The following is a 22,352-nucleotide window of genomic DNA, read 5'->3' as shown; positions in this document are numbered from 1 at the left end:
TTGTTTGTTTGTTTGAATTGTCATCCACAAATAGAATGATTTTTTGTTGTTGTTTTTTCTCATCAATCAAAAATTTGATTATTTGGACATCAAAAAGTTTCATAAAAATGAATGAATTTTGTGTGATTTTTTTTCATCTTCTTCTTTGATCTGATAATTAAATTAATAATTTTGCAATATTGGAACAGAGAAGGAAGGGAAGGATTAAATATATTTCCAAAATTGGAACAAACAAACAAGGAATTCGGAAGAAGATTTTTTTTCTTTTGGAGCTGACTCGATTGTCATTGAAATTGTCATTTTTTGTTTGAAATGTTGCTATCATCATCAGCCTCATCCTAATTGAAATGTAAATTTTTTTTAATTTGAAAAATCTTTGACGACAAAAAAATCATATTTTTGTCGACAAAAATGTTGTTGTTTGAAAATCATCATCATCCTTTTGTTCAATGTTATCTGTTTGTTCAATGATTTTCGAATGATATAATCGAGAAAAAAAATAACCTTGGATAAGCTTTATTTTTTTCCTTATTTATTTTTTACATACATCTAATCATAATCCGCACAAAAAAAATGAAATGTTTCAAATTTTTATTTTTTTTCCAAATTTAAATTCAAATTCAAATACACAACAGCAACAACAACAACAAAGATTATGACATTATGTAATCTTAGCATCATTTTTATTTGAATATTTTCTTTCTCTCACTCACTAATTCTAGATAAAAGAAAGGTTATCATTTTTTTTTTTTTTTTTTTTTGATAAATTATCATGATGATTATGATTACAGTGAATGATAATTGTTGTCCTTCCAGCAACAACAACAACAAAATGGATGCTATTTTTGTCATTTTTTTTTATGATTTTTTGAATTTTTGAAAAAAAACTACAATCATTTTCCGCGAGATGGCATCATGTGTATCAGGAAAAACCATGCGATAAATATTCCATCAAAAAAGAAAAAATAATTTTCGCTGACCTCGACAAAATCCCAAAAGTTAACCCGTGTCACGCTTGTCTTTTTTTTCTTCTTCTAAAGAAGAAAAAGAAAATTTAAAACAAAAACGAAACTCCGTATCCGTTATGATTATGATACACTAATCACCAAGAGAAAAATAAAATAATAATAATCATCTTGTCGTTTGATTATTATTAAATGACCATTATCTTAACATTATATTTTCTTTTCCCCCAAAAATGCATGAAATCCGCGAAACAAAGCATAATGAAATTTTTTGTTAATAATCATATCCACTTTAATTTTCTTCAATTTCAATTTTCTTCTTCTTCTTCTTCTTCTTTATGAATGTGTTCATAATAATCAAAAATAATTGACAGTTTCCAGGTGAATACAGACATCCGCATCATCACTTAAACATCATCATCATCTATTTTGCCTTTGATAAATAATGAGGATGATGATTATGCAATGATCATTATATATGAATGTTTCATGTTTCATAATCAATTTTTTTTATTATTATTAAATCTAATCACTTGATATGTGAATTGTCACTAAATAACAATTTTTTTTTCTCAAAACTTTAAAACAAAAATTTACATTTTCAACAACAACAACAAAATTTGAATAAATTAAAACATTGCAAGGGTTTTTTCTATTTTTTTCAGAGGAAAAACACAAAACAAAACAAAAAAAATCTTTGGGAAAATTCTTGAGAATTACAAAATGAAATGAGAATTACAGAAAGAGAACGAATGTCTGTGTGTGTTTGAAATAAATTAGAAAACCACCAAAAACAAATAAATAAAGAGGTTGAAAAAGCCATTGCCAATTTTTCAGTAGATTTTCAATTTTGAAAATCTTTGGAAAATCATATTGTGGCAGTTTGTTTCAATAAGGTGATTAATATCCACCTTTTCTGGAACCACCGCCGCCACCTCCATAGCCACCACCGCCTCGTGACATACCGCCACCATATCCACCACCGCCTCCTCCCATTCCACCACCATAACCACCACCACCGCCAGACATTCGTGCAATAATTGTTTGAATATCTTCTTGTACTGGTTTAATTTCTTGAGTAATTTTACGGTATGGTGTAATTACTTCATAAACTTCTTGTAGAATTGGTTTTTTAACTGTATGTTTCAAATAATGTGGTTCATCTTCGGATTGTGATTCTTGTTGTGAACCTGCAGCACCTTCATGCATTTGTTGTACATTCAGGTTTGATGATGCTGAACGAAATATCATATTTACTGGTATGGCTTGTGCACCGACTAAATCATCATCAACAACAACATTAGTTAATTAATTTAATTTTTTTAAAATTTAGAGTGCAAAGGGTTAATTTTTTTGGTTTCAAGATACAAACCTTCGATTGTAGTTGGATTAACCATACCGGTTGATGGAACATCATAAAATTGTACATTATGTCTTGATTGAATTGCAGCTTGAATAACACCCATTCCACCACCACCAAAACCACCTCCTCCGCCACCACCATAACCTCCCATTCCACCTCCACCATATCCACCACCACCACCACGGCTCATACCGCCACCATATCCGCTACTGCCACCACCACCACCATATCCGCCAGCAATACAGCAAACAATCATTGATGAAATGACAACAATATACTAATTTAGGTAAGGTTAGGTTAACCAAAAGCGAGAAAAAAAACGGGAATTAAAAACCAAAAACCAAAATTAACCACAAAAAAAACACAATATCACCAAAAACAAAAAAGCACCAAACACACACATAGAACACATACTTTGAACATGATTGCCAAAGGGTTGATTTTTTTTTATGGATAAAAACTGGATAAAAAACACACAAAAGAAAAAATATTCAGATGTTGAATGTTGATTGAATGAAATGGATGACCAATTTTGAATCAATCAACTTAGTTTATATAGTCGTTTGAAAAAGTCATCGTTGTAGTCAACAAAATTTATTTCGTCAACATTACTTTTTCACTGTCCCCTCTCTCTCTCTCCCTTTCTCTATTTCTACTTTGTAGTGAAAAAAAATATCACCATCAAATAATAATAATGATGGCTATTTACACATCATAAGACAAGAAAAAAAAAGGTAAGGAGAGAGAGAAAGAAGATGAGTCTATTTTTTTTACATTATTCAAAAGTAGGCGGTCTACGATTGGTCAAATGATGATGATGATGATGATGGTGGATGATCCAACACCATTATTAATCCACCAGCATCATCACGGTATTGTGTTGAACCTTGAAAATCTGAATGATGTTGATTATTGAAACAGCAACGGATAAAGAGAATGGTTGTTTGAAATGTGAAAACTGAAAAGCGAATGACGAAATCAAAATTGGTTGGATACACACACAGTGAATGAATGAATGAATGTGTAAATAGAGTGAGAAATTGAAAAGAAAAATCCCGAAAGAATGTGATTGACAGTCGAACGAAAGAAAGAGACATTCAACAACAAAAATGATCCAAAATGATGATGATCGTAATCATTATTTTGGATCATTTTTTTTACAGGTCAAATTTTCTTTGAAACTCGTGAAACTAGCCACCATCACCATATTCATTTAGTTTAATTTCTCTTCAATTCATTTGATGATGATGATGATGATATTGATGTAGAGCAATCAGATGAAGAAAGAAAGAACAAAAAATTGATTTATTTTTTATGAAAAATTTTATTACAAAATTTTACTTGAAATAATTCACAAACAACGTATTCCGATTCTTCATATATCGAAGGTTTTAGATTTTGTAGCGAGTAAATTGGAAATTCGGTAATCGATTGATCGATTTTTTCGTACAAAAAATCATCCAAATAATAATAATGATTTAATGAGCCAAATTACAATTTTGACCACATTATAATAATGGAATTTTAACCTGAGGAGACGAAATTGTCTTTATATTTCGACAACAACTTTTGGAACATGATTTTTGTTTTTCGGCTTTGTTTATGTTCATTGCCCTCAATTTTCCTTTATTTTCATTTCTCGTTACAATTACCGAACTGTATACATATTAGGATAATTTGCACGTGTTTATTTATTTTTTCATTTGTATTGCACGTGTAATCGATTTTTTTTTGTTTTGTTTTGTTTTCTCTTACGATATTCATTAAGGGTTAATAATAATTTCATTGCTCTCGATTTTTTTTTTCAGTTTGAAAGAATAGGTTTAGGTCAATTGTTTGGGGATGACCATTACCACAGTGTCAAAATAGAATGAAGAGCGTTTTGGTGTTTAAATAGTTCCACTGATTCATTCATAATCAATAATAAATGCGATTAGCGAGAAAACAAAACAAAACAAAACACGTAATGCTTTTTTGTTGTTACGTTTTTTCTTTCAACAAAACAACAATCATCGTTTATCTTAACGCATGTCATAATTTGACCGGAAGATTTTTTCCATTCATTCATAAATAACGTTCGTGCTCGAATTTTAATGATTTTAAACAAAACAAAAAAAAAAATGATGATGATGATGATTTTTGCGTACAAACAATGCATAATGTGATGATCATGATTATGAATTTCTATCATCATCATCATCATCATCATTAAAAATTTACATCTTTTTTACCTGCATCATCACATCATCATAATAATAATAATGAAAAGTCGACATTTTCTTCTTCCAGTTCATATTATTCAAAATTATAATCTACTGATTTGGCTTTGAAAAATTTTCTGTTTTCTGTTTTCAGTTTGTCTATTTGGATTTGTTTGTTTGTTTGTTTTTAATAACGATGTTGATGTTGATGATGATAATGATTTGCGACTAAATCCACCTACACGTGTAACTTGTTTGAACAAGAAAAAATGACAAAAAAAAAAAAAACACTTGTCATACCGGATATAATTCATAAATGACGTAAACCGCTAATGTAATTTGATTAGTTTGAGAATGAAATGAAAACAAAAAACTTCGAAAATCGATTTATCATTATTTAATTCAATCCTGTTATTTTTTTTTTTTTTGCTAATTTGATTTGAATTTTTGGGAAATTTCCCCAGTAGTCAGTAAACATAATTCATGTCTACCGGGAAACGCCAAAAATGAATAGAAAAAATTTCCCAGAAATTTTAATACAATTTTCCAAAAAAAAGTTTCCACCAAACATTATCAGACCACAGAAAAAACGACTAAAAATCCAAAAACAAATTGATTGATTGATTGATCGATTCAAAGATTAATCTTGACTTTGAAATTATAATGATTGATTGATCAATCAATCATTTCAACAACAAAAACAACAAAATTTATGATCCAATTTTTCTTTTTTCCATTCATTATTGAACAGACAAAGAGCGGGAAAACTTTCCAGAAAGAATACAAAAAAAAACTATTATGTAAAATTTCTTCATTTCATTTTCATTTTCTAATCAAAAATCATTAAAAATTGAACAGTAGCCGTCATTATTATTTTTTCAACAAAAACTTTTAAAATTTAAAATTTAAATTGAAAATTGTGTAACATTACATAACATAACATTGTTTATTTTGTTGAAAACTTTTTTTTTGTGTCAATTTTTAGCCTTTGTTGTTGTTGTTGTTGTTGTTGAAATGATATTCAACGACGACGACAACAACAACAAATTTTCTTTAAAAAGTAACATTTACAAACGAGAACAATGATCATTATGGATTTGTTGTTGTTGTAAATAAAATTGTCATTTGATGATGACAATTTTTCATTGGAAAAAAGTTTCTGATGACAAATTCAGTGGCAGCAGGTTAGCAGCCAAAGCAGTAAGGTTTTCGACCAAAAATAGTTTTGTGGTCCAAAAAATTATTTCAATTCAGCAGGTGATGAAATATCAATTTTTTTTCAAAATTTCACATCCACGATGAATTGCGTGAATTCATTTTCCTTCATTCATTCATTTTTGCTGTTGTTGTGAGGAAAATCCATTAATTCGTTTGATTTGTTTTCAATTTTTCTTTTTTGTTGCTGAAAAAATGTCTCAAAAAAGAAAAATTTCATTTGAAAATTACAAAAATAAAAATTATTGAGCAAAACATCCTTCATCATCATCGTCATCGCTGTCAAAAACTCTAAAATTAAATGCGAAAAAAAGCGTTTTTTTCAGGGAAAATTTCCCGTAAATCAATCAATAATTGATATATGGAAATTACGGAAAGTTTTTTTCAATTTTAACCCAAACTACATTTGAGTGATCAATATGATCAGAACAGGTTTCATTTTCAGTGAAAAAGTTGAATAAAATTCAAAAAAAAATGAATTTCTTCAAAATTAAATTAAATTGCATTGAATGATGATGATGATGATGAAAATCATGAATACACGATTTCATCATCCCATAGATTTCATTAGCAAAAAAGTAGAAGAAAAATTCATCAATCAATTTTGAAGAAAATGAAAATGAAAAGTGAAAAAAGTGATTCAATTTTCGTAAACATTTCTCTCTTTTTTGCTTACTTATGATCCATATATTTTTCTTCCCATCATTTTTTTCAAAAAAATAGTCGCTACAGTCTAAATAGTTCAATTTTTTAATTGATAATTTTGATTGATCGATAAATCGATAAATTAATTTCAATTTTAACAAACGAATTTTTTGCTTTGCTTTGCTTTTGTTTCCACAAATATACAAACCAATAATAATAACCTTGACATTCGCAACATGATTATGAATATTTCGAAATCGAAAACAACAAGAAAAAAATGAATCAGTTCAAACGAGAAAACCATTAACGAAAACGAAAAAAAAATCATCATTAAAGTTTCCGTTTCGAATAATGATCATTAAATGGATATTATGTTTTTTTTTCATTCGATTCTATATTGACCTTGATTGGTCAAAATACACAATCAACACACAATGAGTGGCAATAGCTTTTTTTGAAAGTGAAAAAATAAGTAATAATAATAAAAGGAGGGGAGAAGAAAAATGAAACTTGACAAAAAAAACACTTTAAAATCATCAAATAATGATGATTGATTTGAATACATACCACCTACTGTATGTATGTATGTAATGGTAGAGGTGATGCAAAATAGAAAAACAACAAAACAACAAAACAATTGAATTTCATTATGTCATCATCATCATCATCATCAACATCGTCGTTTAAGTAAAATTTATTAACGAAATCCTGATGTAGACGATGTCGTTGATGTCAATGATAACGACAAAGATTTTATTCATGGTCAAAAAGGATTTAAAAAAAGTGTGAAGGTGTTCTAAATTTGCAGTAAATAAAAAATAACTGATTGAATACGAAAATATTTATGAAACAAAAAAAAACTAAACTGAATCTTCAATTTCGATCAAAACATTCATCATTTGATCGTTTGTTAATATGGATTATGAAATGTTTCTTTTTATTTGTCTCAAATTTCAGATTTTATGATTAAAAAGTTTGAATTTTTGTTGTTGTTTCGTTTGTTGTCATATTTTCTGAAAGTAATGTGTAGAGTTACAAGAAAAAAGTGTAATGTTTTTTTTGTTTTGTAAATAAAATAAAATTATTTCATACAAATTTTTTTATAAAATAAAAGTATTAATACAAAATTCATTAAAAATAATTCAACATATTTATATTTAATAACGAGAAATATTTGTCCACAACTAAAACCCAAATGATTTTCGGACATAATTTGCCCGAAAAGATTTGAACGAATTTCATTACAAATTGATAATGGTCGTAATAATTTTTGTTTTTTACTACCGCAAATTTTTCTATATCGTTGATATTGTTTTCGTGCTAACCATTTCATCAATGATAAACATCCTAAACGATTATAATATGGTAATTGTGATGCTCTGGAATAAATACCATTCGTAAAGATAAATGTTGATAGTAAAAATATACAGATAATTGTATTGAATAAATGCATTTCAGTTTGTTTACTATAGAAAATACTACAATAAATAATAGCCGATTTGGAAATAGTTTCGATACCGAAAAAAACACGACTCATTGTTTGATTAATAATAAATACATCATGATTAAGTTGATCATATTGTTTCATAAATTGACGATAAATTGATTGATCAAATCGATCTAATTGAATTATTGAACATATATGTAAAATTATTTGTTTGATTTGTAATTTTAATAATTCAATAAAAAATAGCAGATATTTTAATGCATTAAATAATTGTCCAATTAAATAAATTGAACGTATTAATAGATTGATTAATAATAATAAATATATTATTAATGAGAATGAATGTAATTTCATTATTTATAAATAATGAAATAAATATTGGAATAACAAATATACCGAATATAATTATAATGATTATCATTATAATATTTAATGTTTTTGATATAAAATCACCAATATAAATTAAACGTGTTAAATATTGACGATATTTACAATTTAATTGATTATCATCAAATCTATAACAATATTTTTGTACAATAATATTTGCTGGAAAATTATAGGTAAGAATATTTTTGAAAAATTTAAAACATAAATATTCAAGTATAATAAATATTGTTATTTGAAATTGAAATAATAAATCAATACGTTCAAATTGAAATAAATGTTCAAATGATTTTAATGATTTTTGATGAAAATAACTTGGATAAAATGTTAAATGAACAATATAAAATATATTGATCCATGAATTTAATGTTAACCATATTGTTCGACGAAATGTTTGATATGACCATTGAATTTTTCGTTGTTCATAATCTTCAAATGAATATTCTAAACGATATACATAAAATTTTAAACATTCAAAACTATCTTCAATAATATTGCCAATGCGAATATAATTTGTTGGATAAATTTGATTTAATATTCGTTTCATCATTTTCATTATTATTATTATTATTATCTTTCGTTGTTTTATGAATGAATACTGATTAGCAAATAATGTTTGATTTCAAAATTTTTTTCCAACAATCAAGAAAAACAAAAATTACAAAATGAAAAGATCATTATACTTTGTTTTTGACAATGAATATTGACTTTTTTTTTGATGAAAAAAATGATTATGATTGTGTATATTGTTTTTGTTTGTTCTTTCATTGATTAAAGTTTTTTTCATTTTCACTATGAGATTGATGATTCAATAATCGATTAGATCGACATTATTTACATTAAAAATCGTCAATGTTAAATTGAAAAAAACAACAACAACAACAAAAATAACTTGAAATATTCCAAATGAAAGTTTGATTATAGTTATCATTATAATTTAAATAATTTATTTTAAAACAAAATTTTTATTTAGATAGAATTATTACTCTTTAAAAACCTGGTAATACAAAATTCACTCAAAAATAATTCAACATATTTATCAGCTATTTTTTTTAAATGATAATTTTATTTATTCAAACAACAATTTACAAAACAACATAACACAAAGTGCAAAGGTGTTCTAAATTTGCAACAACAACTAAAATATAAAATACAATAACCGATTGAATATAAATAATATTTATGGAAAAAAATAACTAAATCTAAAATCAGTAATTGATGGGGATGATGATTAACAAATTGTTTTTTTTTTTGTTTTGTTTTTTTTGTAAATTAAATTATTTCATAATGATTTTTTTATAGAATAAAATAATTAATTGAAAATTCATTAAAAATATTTCAACAAATTTATATTTAATAATTGGAAATATTTGTCCACAATTAAAACCTAAATGATTTTCGGACATAGTCTGTTTAAAAAGATTTATACGAATTTCATTCCGTACTGATATTGATCGTATTGATCGTATTGATCGTATTGATCGATTTTGATTATAACGTTGATATTGTTTTCTTGCTAACCATTTCATAAACAATAAACATCCTAAACGATTATAATGTGGTAATTGAGATGCATGTGAATAAATACCATTCGAATAGATAAATGTTGATAGTAAAAATATACAAATAGATTGTATTGAATATATTCATTTCATTTTGTTTACTATAGAAAATAAAGTACAATAAATAATAGCCGATTTGGAAATAGTTTCAATACCGAAAAAAACACGACTCATTGTTTGATTAATAATAAATACATCATGATTAAGTTGATCATATTGTTTCATAAATTGACGATAAATTGATTGATTAAATCGACAACAACAAATTTTCAATTGTAAACATAATAATATTTGTTTGATTTGTAATTTCAATAATTCGATAAAAAATAATAAATATATTAATGCATTAAATAATTGACCAACTAAAAAAATTGATCGTATCAATAGATTGGTTGATAGTAATAAATGGATTATTAATGAAATGAATGTAATTTCATTATTAATAAATAATGAAATAAATATCGGAATAGCAAATATACCCATTATAATTATAAGGATTGTCATCATCATATTTAATGTTTTCGATATAAAATTCCCTGTATGAATAAAACGTGTTAAATATTGACGATATTCAGATTCGAATTGATTATCATTAAAATGATAAGCATATTTTTTCATTAAATTATTTAATGGATAATTATAGGAAAGAATTTTTTTAAAAAACTTAAACCATATATATTCAAGTATAATAAATACGGTTATTTGATATTGTAAAAGAAAATCAACACGTTCAAATTGAAATGCACGTTCAAATGATTTTAATGATTTCCATAGAAAATAATTTGGAAAAAATGCTAAATGAACAATATAAAATATGTTGATCCATGAATTTAATGCTAACCATATTGTTCGACGAAATGTTTGATATGACCATTGTATTTTTCGTTGTTCATAATCTTCAAATGAATATTCTAAACGATATATATAAAATTTTAATGATTCAAAACAATCTTGAACAACATTGCCAAAACGAATATAATTTGTTGAATAAATAAGGTTTAATATTCGTTTCATCATTTTCATTATTATTTATTATTTTTTCGTTGTTTTATGAATGAATACTGATTAGGAAATGTTTAATTTCATATATTTTTTTGATCGCGAATAAAAAAATAAGACAAAGATTTTTTTTCTAAAGAAAAAATTCAATAAAGATCGATATTTGCCCATAATAGTTCTCAGGAAAAAAAATATGCCGGTAAAATTATTATTATGAAGAGATCATTATTTCTTTTTCGTCAATGAATATTATTAACTTTTTGCGAAATGAAAAAACACTAAAAATCATTTGTCATTGGTTGAATTATTAATAATGATGAATTATATTTAGGCAATTATTGCTCAATTTTTTTTATTGTTTTTCATTAGAATTGATGATTCAATAATCGATAAGATTATGAAATATTAAAAATCGATTGTGAATGCTTCAATAACAACAACAAACGTAAAATATTCCAAATGAAGATCAATATCATAGGCTATTCAAAACTGGTCAAAACCATTTTAGGCGCTCAATATTATCAATAATAATTATTTTGAAAGTTTTATTTATTCAAACAACAATTTACAAAAACAAAACAAAAGTGCGAAGGCGTTCTAAATTTGCAACAACAACTAAAAAATAAAATACAATAACCGATTGAATACAAATAATATTTATGGAAAAAAAACTAAATCTTAAATTAGTAATTGATGGGGATGATGATTAACAAATTATTGTTTTGTTTTTTTTGTAAATTAAATTATTTCATAATGATTTTTTTATAGAATAAAATAATTAATTGAAAATTCATTAAAAATATTTCAACAAATTTATATTTAATAATTGGAAATATTTGTCCACAATTAAAACCTAAATGATTTTCGGACATAATCTGTGTAAAAAGATTTATACGAATATCATTCCGTATTGATATTGATCGTATTGATCGTTTTTTATTATAACGTTGATATTTTGATCGTGTTAACCAATTTATTAATGATAAACATCCTAAACGATTATAATATGGTAATTGAGATGCATGTGAATAAATACCATTCGAATAGATACAAGTTGATAGAAAAAATATACAAATAGATGTATTGAATAAATTCATTTCAATTTGTTTACTATAAAATAAAGTACAATAAATAATAGACGATTTTGCAACAGTTTCAATAGCGAAAAAAACTCGGCTCATTGCTTGATCAATAATAAATACATCATGAATAATTTGACCATATTTTTTCATAAATTGACGACAAATTAATTGATTAAATCGATAACAACGAATTTTCGATTGTAAACATAATGTTATTTGTTTGATTTGTAATTTTACTAATTCGATAAAAAATAATAAATATGTTAATGTATCAAATAATTGGCCAATTAAATAAATTGAACGTATTACTAGATTGGTTAATAATAATAAATGGATTATTAATGAAATGAATGTGATTTCATTATTTATAAATAATAAAATAAGTATTGGAATACCAAATATACCGAATATGATTATAAGGATTGTCATCATCATATTTAATGTTTTTGATATAAAATTTCCTGTATGAATAAAACGTGTTAAATATTGACGATATTCAGATTTTAATTTATTATCATCAAAATAATAAGCATATCTTTGCATTAAATTATTGAATGGATAATTATAGGAAAGAATATTTTTTAAAAACTTAAACCATAAACATTCAACTATAATAAACATGGTTATTTGATATTGTAAAAGAAAATCAACACGTTCAAATTGAAATGCACGTTCAAATGATTTTAATGATTTCCATAGAAAATAATTTGGAAAAAATGCTAAATGAACAATATAAAATATGTTGATCCATGAATTTAATGCTAACCATATTGTTCGACGAAATGTTTGATATGACCATTGTATTTTTCGTTGTTCATAATCTTCAAATGAATATTCTAAACGATATATATAAAATTTTAATGATTCAAAACAATCTTGAACAACATTGCCAAAACGAATATAATTTGTTGAATAAATAAGGTTTAATATTCGTTTCATCATTTTCATTATTATTTATTATTTTTTCGTTGTTTTATGAATGAATACTGATTAGGAAATGTTTAATTTCATATATTTTTTTGATCGCGAATAAAAAATAAGACAAAGATTTTTTTCTAAAGAAAAAATTCAATAAAGATCGATATTTGCCCATAATAGTTCTCAGGAAAAAAAATATGCCGGTAAAATTATTATTATGAAGAGATCATTATTTCTTTTTCGTCAATGAATATTATTAACTTTTTGCGAAATGAAAAAACACTAAAAATCATTTGTCATTGGTTGAATTATTAATAATGATGAATTATATTTAGGCAATTATTGTTCAATTTTTTTTATAGTTTTTCATTAGAATTGATGATTCAATAATCGATAAAATTATGAAATATTAAAAATCGATTGTGAATGCTTCAATAACAACAACAACAAACGTGAAATATTCCAAAATGATGATCAATATCATAGGCTATTCAAAACTGGTCAAAACCAGTTAAGGCTCAATATTATTATTAATAATGATGAATTATATTTAGGCAAGCTGCCTAATTATTGTTCAATTTTTTTTATATAAAAGTTTTTCATTAGAATTGATGATTCTATAATCGATAAAATTAGGAAATATTAAAAATCGATTGTGATTCAATAACAACAACAACAACAACAACAGCAAACATGAAATATTACAAAATGATGATCAATATCATAGGCTCAATATTAACATTAGTTAGGAAATTGTTTGGATAATGATGTTTTTTGTTTTGGATTAAATGATTTAAAATTCTTTCAAACACGATCAGAAACAAAATAATAATACAAAAATGGTGTTTGATTCATCTTGTTTTTTTTGTTGTTGTTGATAATGATAATGATGGGAATCAATCTGTTTGTTTGTTTGCAGTTCCTAGATTATGAATAAATAAATAAATAAAGTGATTAGATCAATGTTTTACAATAGATTATCATCATTACCGATCAGCCATTATGTTGTTGTTGCGATGATGACCTTGCTGTTGTTGTTGTTGTTGTATAAAGATGTTGATTAAGTTTTCCCATGGTAATAATTCAATCATCATCATCATCATCCTGATTAGATATCATCAGGAGAAAAATCATCCGTATGGATAAACAATAAAAGATTGAATTTGAATGATAACTATGTTTGATGTTTAATCATCTAACATGTTATCCAAACAATAACAATAATAACATTGAAATTTGAGAGATACCAGAGAACAGAAAAAAAACTGAAAATCGTGGCCCAAAGAATCAAATTCAAAATCAAAATCATCATCATTTATGGACACGACGTGACGTTTGATTAGAATCTTGTCAGAAAGATTTACTCTTTGACATTTATATCTTGTTTGTTATCAATATATCATCATGGTCATCATGGTCATCAACATTATTCATGAATAAATTTGATTATAAGGCAATTTGGGCTCATTTCATTTTATCATTATCATCATCATCAAAATGCTCGCTTGTAAACAATTTGATCATCGTTTTTTTTGTTAACCTAAAACAATCGATCACGTTTTTTTTCATGACATCATCAATCATCATTGAATTTTTATTTTTTATTTTTTTTAAACAACAAAACAAAACAAAAAAAAATTAGAACATTTTAAACAAAAATTGTGTTTCAAATAATAGAATTTAATGTTTGTCGAATTTGTTGTCGATGTTTATGTTGAAATAGACGAATTTCATCGAATAATAATTTTTTCCAATATTGATATTGTTCATCATTGGAAAGAGTATCGATAGTATCGATACTGTCGTTGAATGGTTCACGATATTCGATAATTTGTTCGAAATTGTTTTGATTATTGTCCATTTTTTGTTCATCATCATCATCATTATTATCATCATCATCTTGTTGTGGTAATTTGGAATTTGTTCTTGCCTTAAAATATGGATGTTTTAATGCATCATCTACAGTTATACGTTCACGTGGATCAACAACTAATATTCGTTGTAATAAATCTTTTGCCTGTTCATTAAAATATTCATTTTCATCATTTGATTCACATTTTATATTGAAAATTTGATCAATTCTATTTCGTTGATTCGTTGATCGTTGTTGTCTACCAAGTATATTACGTATACTTGAACGTATTCGTCGTAAAAATGTATCTTTTGGATTACCCAATATTGATTCAATATGTTTCCATTGATGATAATCACTAATACCTTGAATAAGTACATCTTTACTTAATAATTCAAACATTATACACCCGATTGACCAAATATCGATTGGAAAATCAAAATGATTATCCATATTTAATAAAACTTCAGGTGCACGATATGATCGTGTCGATAATAACGATGATTGATGTTTGTTGCTGTTATTAATCGATAATGATGATGATCGATATGATAATTTTGTTTGACCAAAATCAATAATTTTTACTTCTAAATGATCATCAAATCGATTATTACGAATAACAATATTGGCTGGTGATAAATCACCATGTACAAGACCAATACGATGAAGATATTGAATACCACAAAGAATTTGATAAATAATTTCAGCAATTTCTGAATGATTAAGAAAATGTTTTCGATCATTACAAATAATCGATAAATCATGATCCATTAATTCTGTAACCAAATATACATCTTCAAATTCATTTAATGATTGTGCACGACCAGGAAATGCATCCAACAACATCATAACATTTGGATGATTAACAAATTTTAATATACGAAATTCACGTAATAAACGTTCAACATTATCAATATGTTCAAATGGATGATCAAATTTTTTAATAGCAACCATTTTACCGGTTAAACGATCACGTGCAGCACATAAAACACCTTGTTGCCCGGAACTAAGATAAACAATTTCATCATATTGTTTTGGTAAATATAAACGACAATTTTCTAATAATGAAATTATAACATATGTTTTTAATGATTCTTTTGTATTCATTAGTATTTGTTGATAATTATCATCATCAATGTCGTTGTTGTTTAAATCATTCGAATCATTTGATGATGATATTATTGATTCCAATGATGATGTATCAATATCATTTACATCCAAATATGCAGGGCGACATTCATAAAATTCATCATATAGTTCTACATTTTCAAATTCGTTTGTCATTTTTGTTTGTTTGTTTGTTTGTTTGTTTTGATGATGTTTGATTGATTGATGATAATGATTGTGTGTGTGTGTGTGTGTGTGTGTATTATGAAACGCCTACCATCATAATTTTCCATCATATCTAAATCTAAACTCAAAAAATTTCTGGTTACCAACAACAACCTGAGATTTTTTTTTAAATTTTTTTTATTTATAAAATTAGCCATAGATAATCAACGATGATTGCATTAAGTTGTTTTTCCCTTAAACAATGTTTGATGATTTCATTCCGATGGGTTTTCTTTTCTAATCATATTTTCAATCGATTTATTTAAATAATTGAAAATTTTTTCATTTTTCTTCTCAAAAAAAAAAAAAAATTTCAAAACATTCGAAAATGATGAATGAAAAAGTGAAAAACGTCATTTAGAAATTTCTTTGTTTTTCTTGAAATTCAATAAATTGATTGGGAAAAAAAATCGAAATAAATATAGCCATTTTGAATATATTTCTGGTTTCCCCAAACAACCCGAAAAAAAATCACTAATTTCTAAACAGTTCATTCTGACGATTCGAGCAACTTGGTATTTGCTGGTGTTGGCTGTTTTTTGTTGACTGTTACCATTCAAGAAACCAATGATAATGAAATCTATTGATAAATTCTATTCAAACTTAACTAAATTATCACCAACAACATTATGGACAAAAATAAAATATCCAAAACCAATTTCAATATCACAAATAATGAAATATTGTTTTCATTCATGGAAACAATATGCAGTACGTTTAGAATATAATCTTCATGATTATCAAAATCATCAAATACCAATGAAATTTCAAACATTTCGCCGTACAATTATTATAACAATTGCTGCAATAATAAATATTTCATTTTTAATTATATTAGTTATTGATCCGAATTTAATTGGCCTGCCAATTTCATTACAAAATTTAAATGAAATTTTACATATACAAGAATGTCGTTTATTAGCTGAATTTGCTATTTGTAATTTATTATTATTGGAACATATGTGTTTTATTGTATTTAAACGTACATTATGTTATGAATGTCATGTTAATTATATATTTATAAAATATTTTAATTATAATGATTCAAATTTATTCAGATATTTTCATCAACAATATTCACGTTTTATATTGATTATAAATTTATTTACAAATATGATTTATAAAATCCTTACATTTGGTTTAACAATTATATTCATAATGATTATATTTTTTACAATTAAATCATTTATAAATGGTCATTATTATTTACAAAATATTATCCTGTTTATTTGTATAGCAATATTTGTTTTCATTCATACTAGCTATACATTTGGTCAGCTATTTATATCGATGAAACATTTAATGTTTAGTATTGAATTTTTTTGTTTACAATTTAAACAATTATTATATCATTTGAATAATATTCTAAAACGTAATCAACGACGACAATCGCAAAAACCGCAACCGCAACAAATTAAACATTCAAACATAATGTTTATTGATTGTTTATTTTGGTATTATTTTCATCGTCCATATTTACAATTATATAATGAAACATTACATTTGAATTATTCATTGAGATCAATATTTTTATCCATTGAATTAATATCAAAATGTTCAATAATATTTTGTAGTCTTTTCTATGGCCGTCAGATTCAAATGAATCTGTTTAATTCATTATTCATTCTACTATTATTATCAGCATTTGGTTCAAGTACAGTAATCTATTCATTAGTATCATCATTTCCACAATTAAATCAATTATGTTGTAGTTGGTTATCCAATTATAATGCACAGCGGCAATATTATTTATTACAACGGAAACAACAACAACAACAATTGATTACTGGCAATTCATTGATTTTAAACACTAATAATAATCGTCGTACAATACGTTTAAATCTATTTATACAAACATTATCAACAAATCAATTTGGTTTAACATGTGGTAATGTATTTTTTATTAATAAATATAATTATATGCAATTATTTTTACTTAATTTTACATTAATTTTATTATTTTATAAAAAAATTTGTTTATAACAAATAATAGTAACAAAACAAAACACATAATTATCAATAAAAAAAAATTATAAAAAAAATCTTTACAAATTTGAAAATTTTTGTAAAAAATCTGTGCATCTATGTTTTCAATGAAAAATCACATTCAAATTTCGAAGGATTTTTTGTAATTTTTAGATTCCATATTTGTTGTGGAGATATTTCGTGGTGGGATGTGGAAAACAACAAATATTTCCCACAAATATATTTTTGTTTGAAGGCAATCTTTTCTTTTCCATAACCATTTACACATCTCTGATCAGCCTTGTGTGCAAAAATTGATTAATGTTTTTCCTCAGTGTGTGTGATCGATTAAGCCACAGATTCACGTTGATAATCTTCACGTATACAATTTCCTTTTAATAGAAATGAAAATTTTTTCGAATATTTTACCAATGCATTGGGTATATCGACAAAACTATTTGTCCGTGGAATTGGACCAAATTTTTGTATCATTTCTTTAAATGTATAAACTTCTGGATACATATCATAAATATCTAAACCATTACAAATACGTCGCTGTATTTCTTCACTTTCCAACAGATAATAACGTTTCATTAAACGATCATTATGTGAATAGCTTGTCATTTTGAAACGAAAATCTTGTAAATAACGAAAACAAAATGTACAATGCCAGCCTGTTTTTTTTAGTTCAAATTGGATTAATTTAGGATTTAGGATGTAATTAGTGAAAAACAAAAAACATACCACTATCAGCAAGAAGATAATCACTACCTTTTTGATGGCTATAATAAAACCTAATTCGATCATAAATCTGTATTTTTGATTGCCAAAAATCATCCGATGAATAATAAAATTCAAATGAATAAAAATATGTTTTCATTTGCAAATGTACAATTTCTGGATAACCAATACATTTACGAAATAATTCAATTGTTGATTGTCTTGGTATTTCATCAACATCACCAACAATTATTAAATCTTCTGGTTTAGCTAATGAACGTATTGTCCATGTCATACAATTACGCATACGAATTTCATTTACAAATGGATTTTCACCATATTCTAATGGCTGAAGTTGATTACAATGAAATATTTTCAATTTTTTCGATGCCCATTGAAAACGTTCTTGGAATTTTTCCTTTAACCATAATGGTTTTTTTCGACCACTAAATGTATAATCTGATTCCATAGCAATAAATATATCAACAACTGGCCATAATTCACGCAAACGTATTTCAAGTAAATCAAATTCTAATGAAAATAAAAATGCATCAATTACTTTGATGTTTGATGATGTTTTGTGATCAGATTGTTGCTGTTGTTTTCTTGAAATCCATCCATGCAATGAACATAATGACTGATCATCGGTATCATTATCAGCAGTAGCCATATGATAATGTGTAATCACATTTTTGAACGTTACTTTATGATCGAATGTTGGCCTGTTCCGGTGGATGATTAGGATCGACATAGCGTGGAAAAAAATCCATTTTAATAACGGAAAAATTTTTTTTGTTAACGGTTAATATTTACCGGATTAAATAGACAAAATCACGAAACCAATAAAGACGATATATTAATAAAAATGGTAATAAAAACATTAATATAAATATGGTTATCAATGAATAACAATTTAATTTTGGCCATCGTCTTAGTCGTTTTCGTAGTCGTAATTGTCGAAATAGTCGTTTGAATTGAGCAATAATAAATGATGATTGTTTGTAATCTTTTTCCGATGATAATAATGATGACCACGACGGTGATGACGATGATGGTAATGTTGTTGTTGTTGTTGTTGTCGATGGTAAAGACATTTCCATTTTTCTAAAATAAATTCTTTTACGAATTGATTTTAGATTTATAAATGATAATAACATTTATTCAGTTTTTCTCTATCTCTCCGCTGGATTGAAATCGATTTTCAATGATGATGATTTTCACTCATGGAACCACCAGCAAAAAAAAAATTGATAACAGATGTTGCTACACTTCATCATCATCATCATCATCATAATCAAATCCAACAAAAAATAATAACCATAGTGATTATCCGTTGTCGGGAGATAACTTCTGATTGAAAAAAAATCCAATAATGATAATAAAATCCTCAATAATTTTTAGGTGTGGTATGTGTATAAGTAAGTAAGTAAATATAAATTCTTTTTTGTTTACGATAATTATTGTAAATTATAGAATAAACAAACAAAACAAAAAATTTTTTTTTCTTGTCTAAAAATTTGTTTGAGCAGTTTTCTATGTAAATATTTATAGAAAATTTACTGGCAAATCCAGATGATGATGATGATGAAATTAGATCAAAACAATAATATTCAAAATAATGTGATTGCATAACAAATGATGTTGAACTAAAGACGAATGATCAAACATGATGATTGATCAAATTGTTAATAATTTTTCAAAGAAAAATTTACATTTTATTTTTTCATTTTTTTGACTGTAAAAATAGAGAGAAAAGAAACAACATCTTTTTTTTTCTTATTGATTCATATTTGAAATGAATTTAATTTGATTAGCCAGATACTCATTCCAAATGTTTTTCGTATTCGTTTTGTCCATTGTTCAATGATTGTTGAATTATCATCATCGTAGCTGTCATTGCTGTTGTTGATCATTGTTGTTGGCCATAAACATTGATCCAAATCTTCAGCATTAAAATTTGGAAATTCTTTACGTAATAATTTCAATTCAATTTGATTCGTTGATGATGATTTACTTTGATGTTCATAATCGATAATCATTGATTTTAACATTTCATCATAACATGATGGCATTATTAGAAATATTTTTGTTGAATTTTTCGAATCAAAAATCGATTGTAATGATGGTTGTATTGATTCGATTGAATAATCATCAATTTGAATTTTTGAATACTGATTATCATCAGGTATAAGCAACAAGTGTTGTGGTGGTAAATACATTCGTGTAAATATTAAACGTGTTGTTATTGTTTCTGATTGTATATCATCACCGGCGATTAGTTCATTGTGATGTTCATTTTGTAAAAATAATAATGATCGTATAATACCGGCTTGATGAATCCAACCATAAAATATTAACAATACAATCTGCATAATTAACCAAATAGCCAATAATGATCGAAATTTTTGCATTAATCGGGCTAATTGATTACCATATAAACATATGATTGGAATGATTAATGGTAATAAAAATCTTGGTTCATGATGTGGAATCAATGATAATATTGATATCGATATAAATATTGTCATTTGTAGTAAACAACGAAAACGAAATTGATTTTCATTTGTTAGAAAATCATTAAAAATTTGTATAATACCTTGATGATTATTGATTAATAATTTCCAAATATTTTGAACAAAATCTAGATAAATGATGGCTGTTAATAATGTAAACATTAATGGCATCGAAACGAATGAATGAAAATATATTGGATGTAATCCATGATTGGCTAAATTTGATGGCCAAATATTATAGGAAATAAAATTCCATGGTGTTATCACTAGATGTTTGATTATATTCATTGGATCAATGAATATATCCATTATATCTAATCGATCATAGTAGATACTATCACCAATAATAAATATTAATGATACAATCAAAAAAGATGGTAAAATTCGGCAGATATTCTTTGTCCATTCAATAATGATTGATTTTGGTTTTCGATTCAAATCAATGGAACAAATCCAAAACATCAAAGGTATAGCGGCAAAAATAACAAATGTTGGACGATTAAAAAAACCAATCGATAATAATGAACCAATTTTTATCGATACGATTGTTTTATATCGTTGGCAATGTTTAGATGATTGTTGTAATGATTCCAAAATGACTAATAATAATAATGAAAACAATATAGTTTCGATTGTATTTGTAAATGTTCGATTATAATATGTGAATGCTAAATATGTTGATGAATGTATCAAAGCGGTATATATTTTCAATGTTGCCGGTGATGATGATCGATCACCAAAATTAACGATTGTGACTAGTCGATTCAATACAATATCGATTAGAAAACTGAACAGAACCTATTTAGGATTTCGAATAAGAAAGAAAAATTAATGAAAGTTTTCTTTCTTCTTTTTTTAGTTTGGTAGATACAAACCATAATAAAACGTGGTAATACTAATATCCAATAACTTGATAATGTTTGATAAAATGTCGAATGAAATGCATGATAAAATGCTGAAAACATTGGTCCAATCAATAGCTGTGGTATGACCATCGAACGAATCGGTTGATCACGTGTAAATTCCCAACATTTTAATGTTTTAACTTGAAGAAATTTTTCAGCTAATGGTTCGGTAAATTGATGAAATTCATCCGGTTGTATATAACCAAATTGTGGAATAAAAACAATAATTATTCTTAATATTTGTAATGAATAAAGTAAAAATTTTAGACGTGAAATTTTCATTT

General features: G+C 25.5%; 8 protein-coding genes across 9 annotated transcripts in view; 2 read left to right on the top strand and 6 right to left on the bottom strand.

Moving 5' to 3' along the window:
• Positions 1–1,450: 1,450 nt before the first annotated feature.
• Positions 1,451–2,874, bottom strand: LOC142644800 (uncharacterized). The gene is made up of 3 exons (XM_027346870.2): positions 2,743–2,874; positions 2,338–2,605; positions 1,451–2,242 (listed from the first exon to the last, which is right to left on the bottom strand). The coding sequence occupies exons 1-3, from the start codon at positions 2,749–2,751 to the stop codon at positions 1,866–1,868; spliced, it is 654 nt and encodes a 217-aa protein (XP_027202671.2). The 5' UTR covers positions 2,752–2,874; the 3' UTR covers positions 1,451–1,865.
• A 1,255-nt stretch (positions 2,875–4,129) lies between these two features.
• Pmi (Transmembrane protein Pmi) overlaps positions 4,130–22,352 on the top strand; it is a 41,676-nt gene continuing 23,453 nt past the window's right edge. Inside the window, exon 1 of the mRNA XM_075823182.1 lies at positions 4,130–4,136. The gene's annotated coding sequence lies outside the window, so the exon portion shown is untranslated. The remainder of the gene's footprint in view (positions 4,137–22,352) is intronic.
• Positions 7,463–8,304, bottom strand: LOC113796550 (uncharacterized). Its single transcript, XM_075823119.1, has one exon. The coding sequence runs from the start codon at positions 8,188–8,190 to the stop codon at positions 7,471–7,473; it is 720 nt and encodes a 239-aa protein (XP_075679234.1). The 5' UTR covers positions 8,191–8,304; the 3' UTR covers positions 7,463–7,470.
• LOC113796549 (uncharacterized) lies at positions 8,288–8,814 on the bottom strand (the record flags this gene model as incomplete). The annotated part of the gene is made up of 1 exon (XM_027346845.2): positions 8,288–8,814. A coding segment is annotated over exon 1 (489 nt), but the record flags the coding sequence as incomplete, so codon positions are not given.
• Positions 12,826–15,917, bottom strand: LOC113796570 (stress-activated protein kinase JNK-1-like). Its single transcript, XM_075823161.1, has 2 exons — positions 13,772–15,917; positions 12,826–13,703 (listed from the first exon to the last, which is right to left on the bottom strand). Exon 1 carries the CDS (start codon positions 15,915–15,917, stop codon positions 14,448–14,450), a length of 1,470 nt encoding a protein of 489 aa, XP_075679276.1. The 3' UTR covers positions 12,826–13,703; positions 13,772–14,447.
• Positions 16,184–22,343, top strand: LOC142645816 (uncharacterized). Of its 2 annotated transcripts, none has more exons than XM_075823163.1 (2): positions 16,184–17,853; positions 22,023–22,343. In XM_075823163.1, the coding sequence occupies exons 1-2, from the start codon at positions 16,533–16,535 to the stop codon at positions 22,028–22,030; spliced, it is 1,329 nt and encodes a 442-aa protein (XP_075679278.1). In that variant the 5' UTR covers positions 16,184–16,532; the 3' UTR covers positions 22,031–22,343. The 2 variants fall into 2 exon arrangements, with proteins under 2 accessions (XP_075679278.1, XP_075679279.1); XM_075823164.1 differs by lacking the exon at positions 22,023–22,343 and adding an exon at positions 21,296–21,439.
• LOC113796574 (uncharacterized) lies at positions 17,978–20,161 on the bottom strand. Its single transcript, XM_027346873.2, has 3 exons — positions 19,464–20,161; positions 18,675–19,372; positions 17,978–18,604 (listed from the first exon to the last, which is right to left on the bottom strand). Exons 1-3 carry the CDS (start codon positions 19,805–19,807, stop codon positions 18,279–18,281), a joined length of 1,368 nt encoding a protein of 455 aa, XP_027202674.2. The 5' UTR covers positions 19,808–20,161; the 3' UTR covers positions 17,978–18,278.
• Positions 20,343–22,350, bottom strand: PIG-Z (phosphatidylinositol glycan anchor biosynthesis class Z). The gene is made up of 2 exons (XM_027346864.2): positions 22,039–22,350; positions 20,343–21,961 (listed from the first exon to the last, which is right to left on the bottom strand). Exons 1-2 carry the CDS (start codon positions 22,348–22,350, stop codon positions 20,435–20,437), a joined length of 1,839 nt encoding a protein of 612 aa, XP_027202665.2. The 3' UTR covers positions 20,343–20,434.

This window comes from Dermatophagoides pteronyssinus, unplaced genomic scaffold, assembly GCF_027571235.1.
Source record: "Dermatophagoides pteronyssinus isolate colony J.1.1.1.1 unplaced genomic scaffold, Derpt_VIB-CSIC_2022.12 sq0024, whole genome shotgun sequence".
NCBI classification, from domain to species: Eukaryota; Metazoa; Arthropoda; class Arachnida; order Sarcoptiformes; family Pyroglyphidae; genus Dermatophagoides; species Dermatophagoides pteronyssinus.
This window is presented reverse-complemented; position numbering and strand designations above follow the sequence as displayed.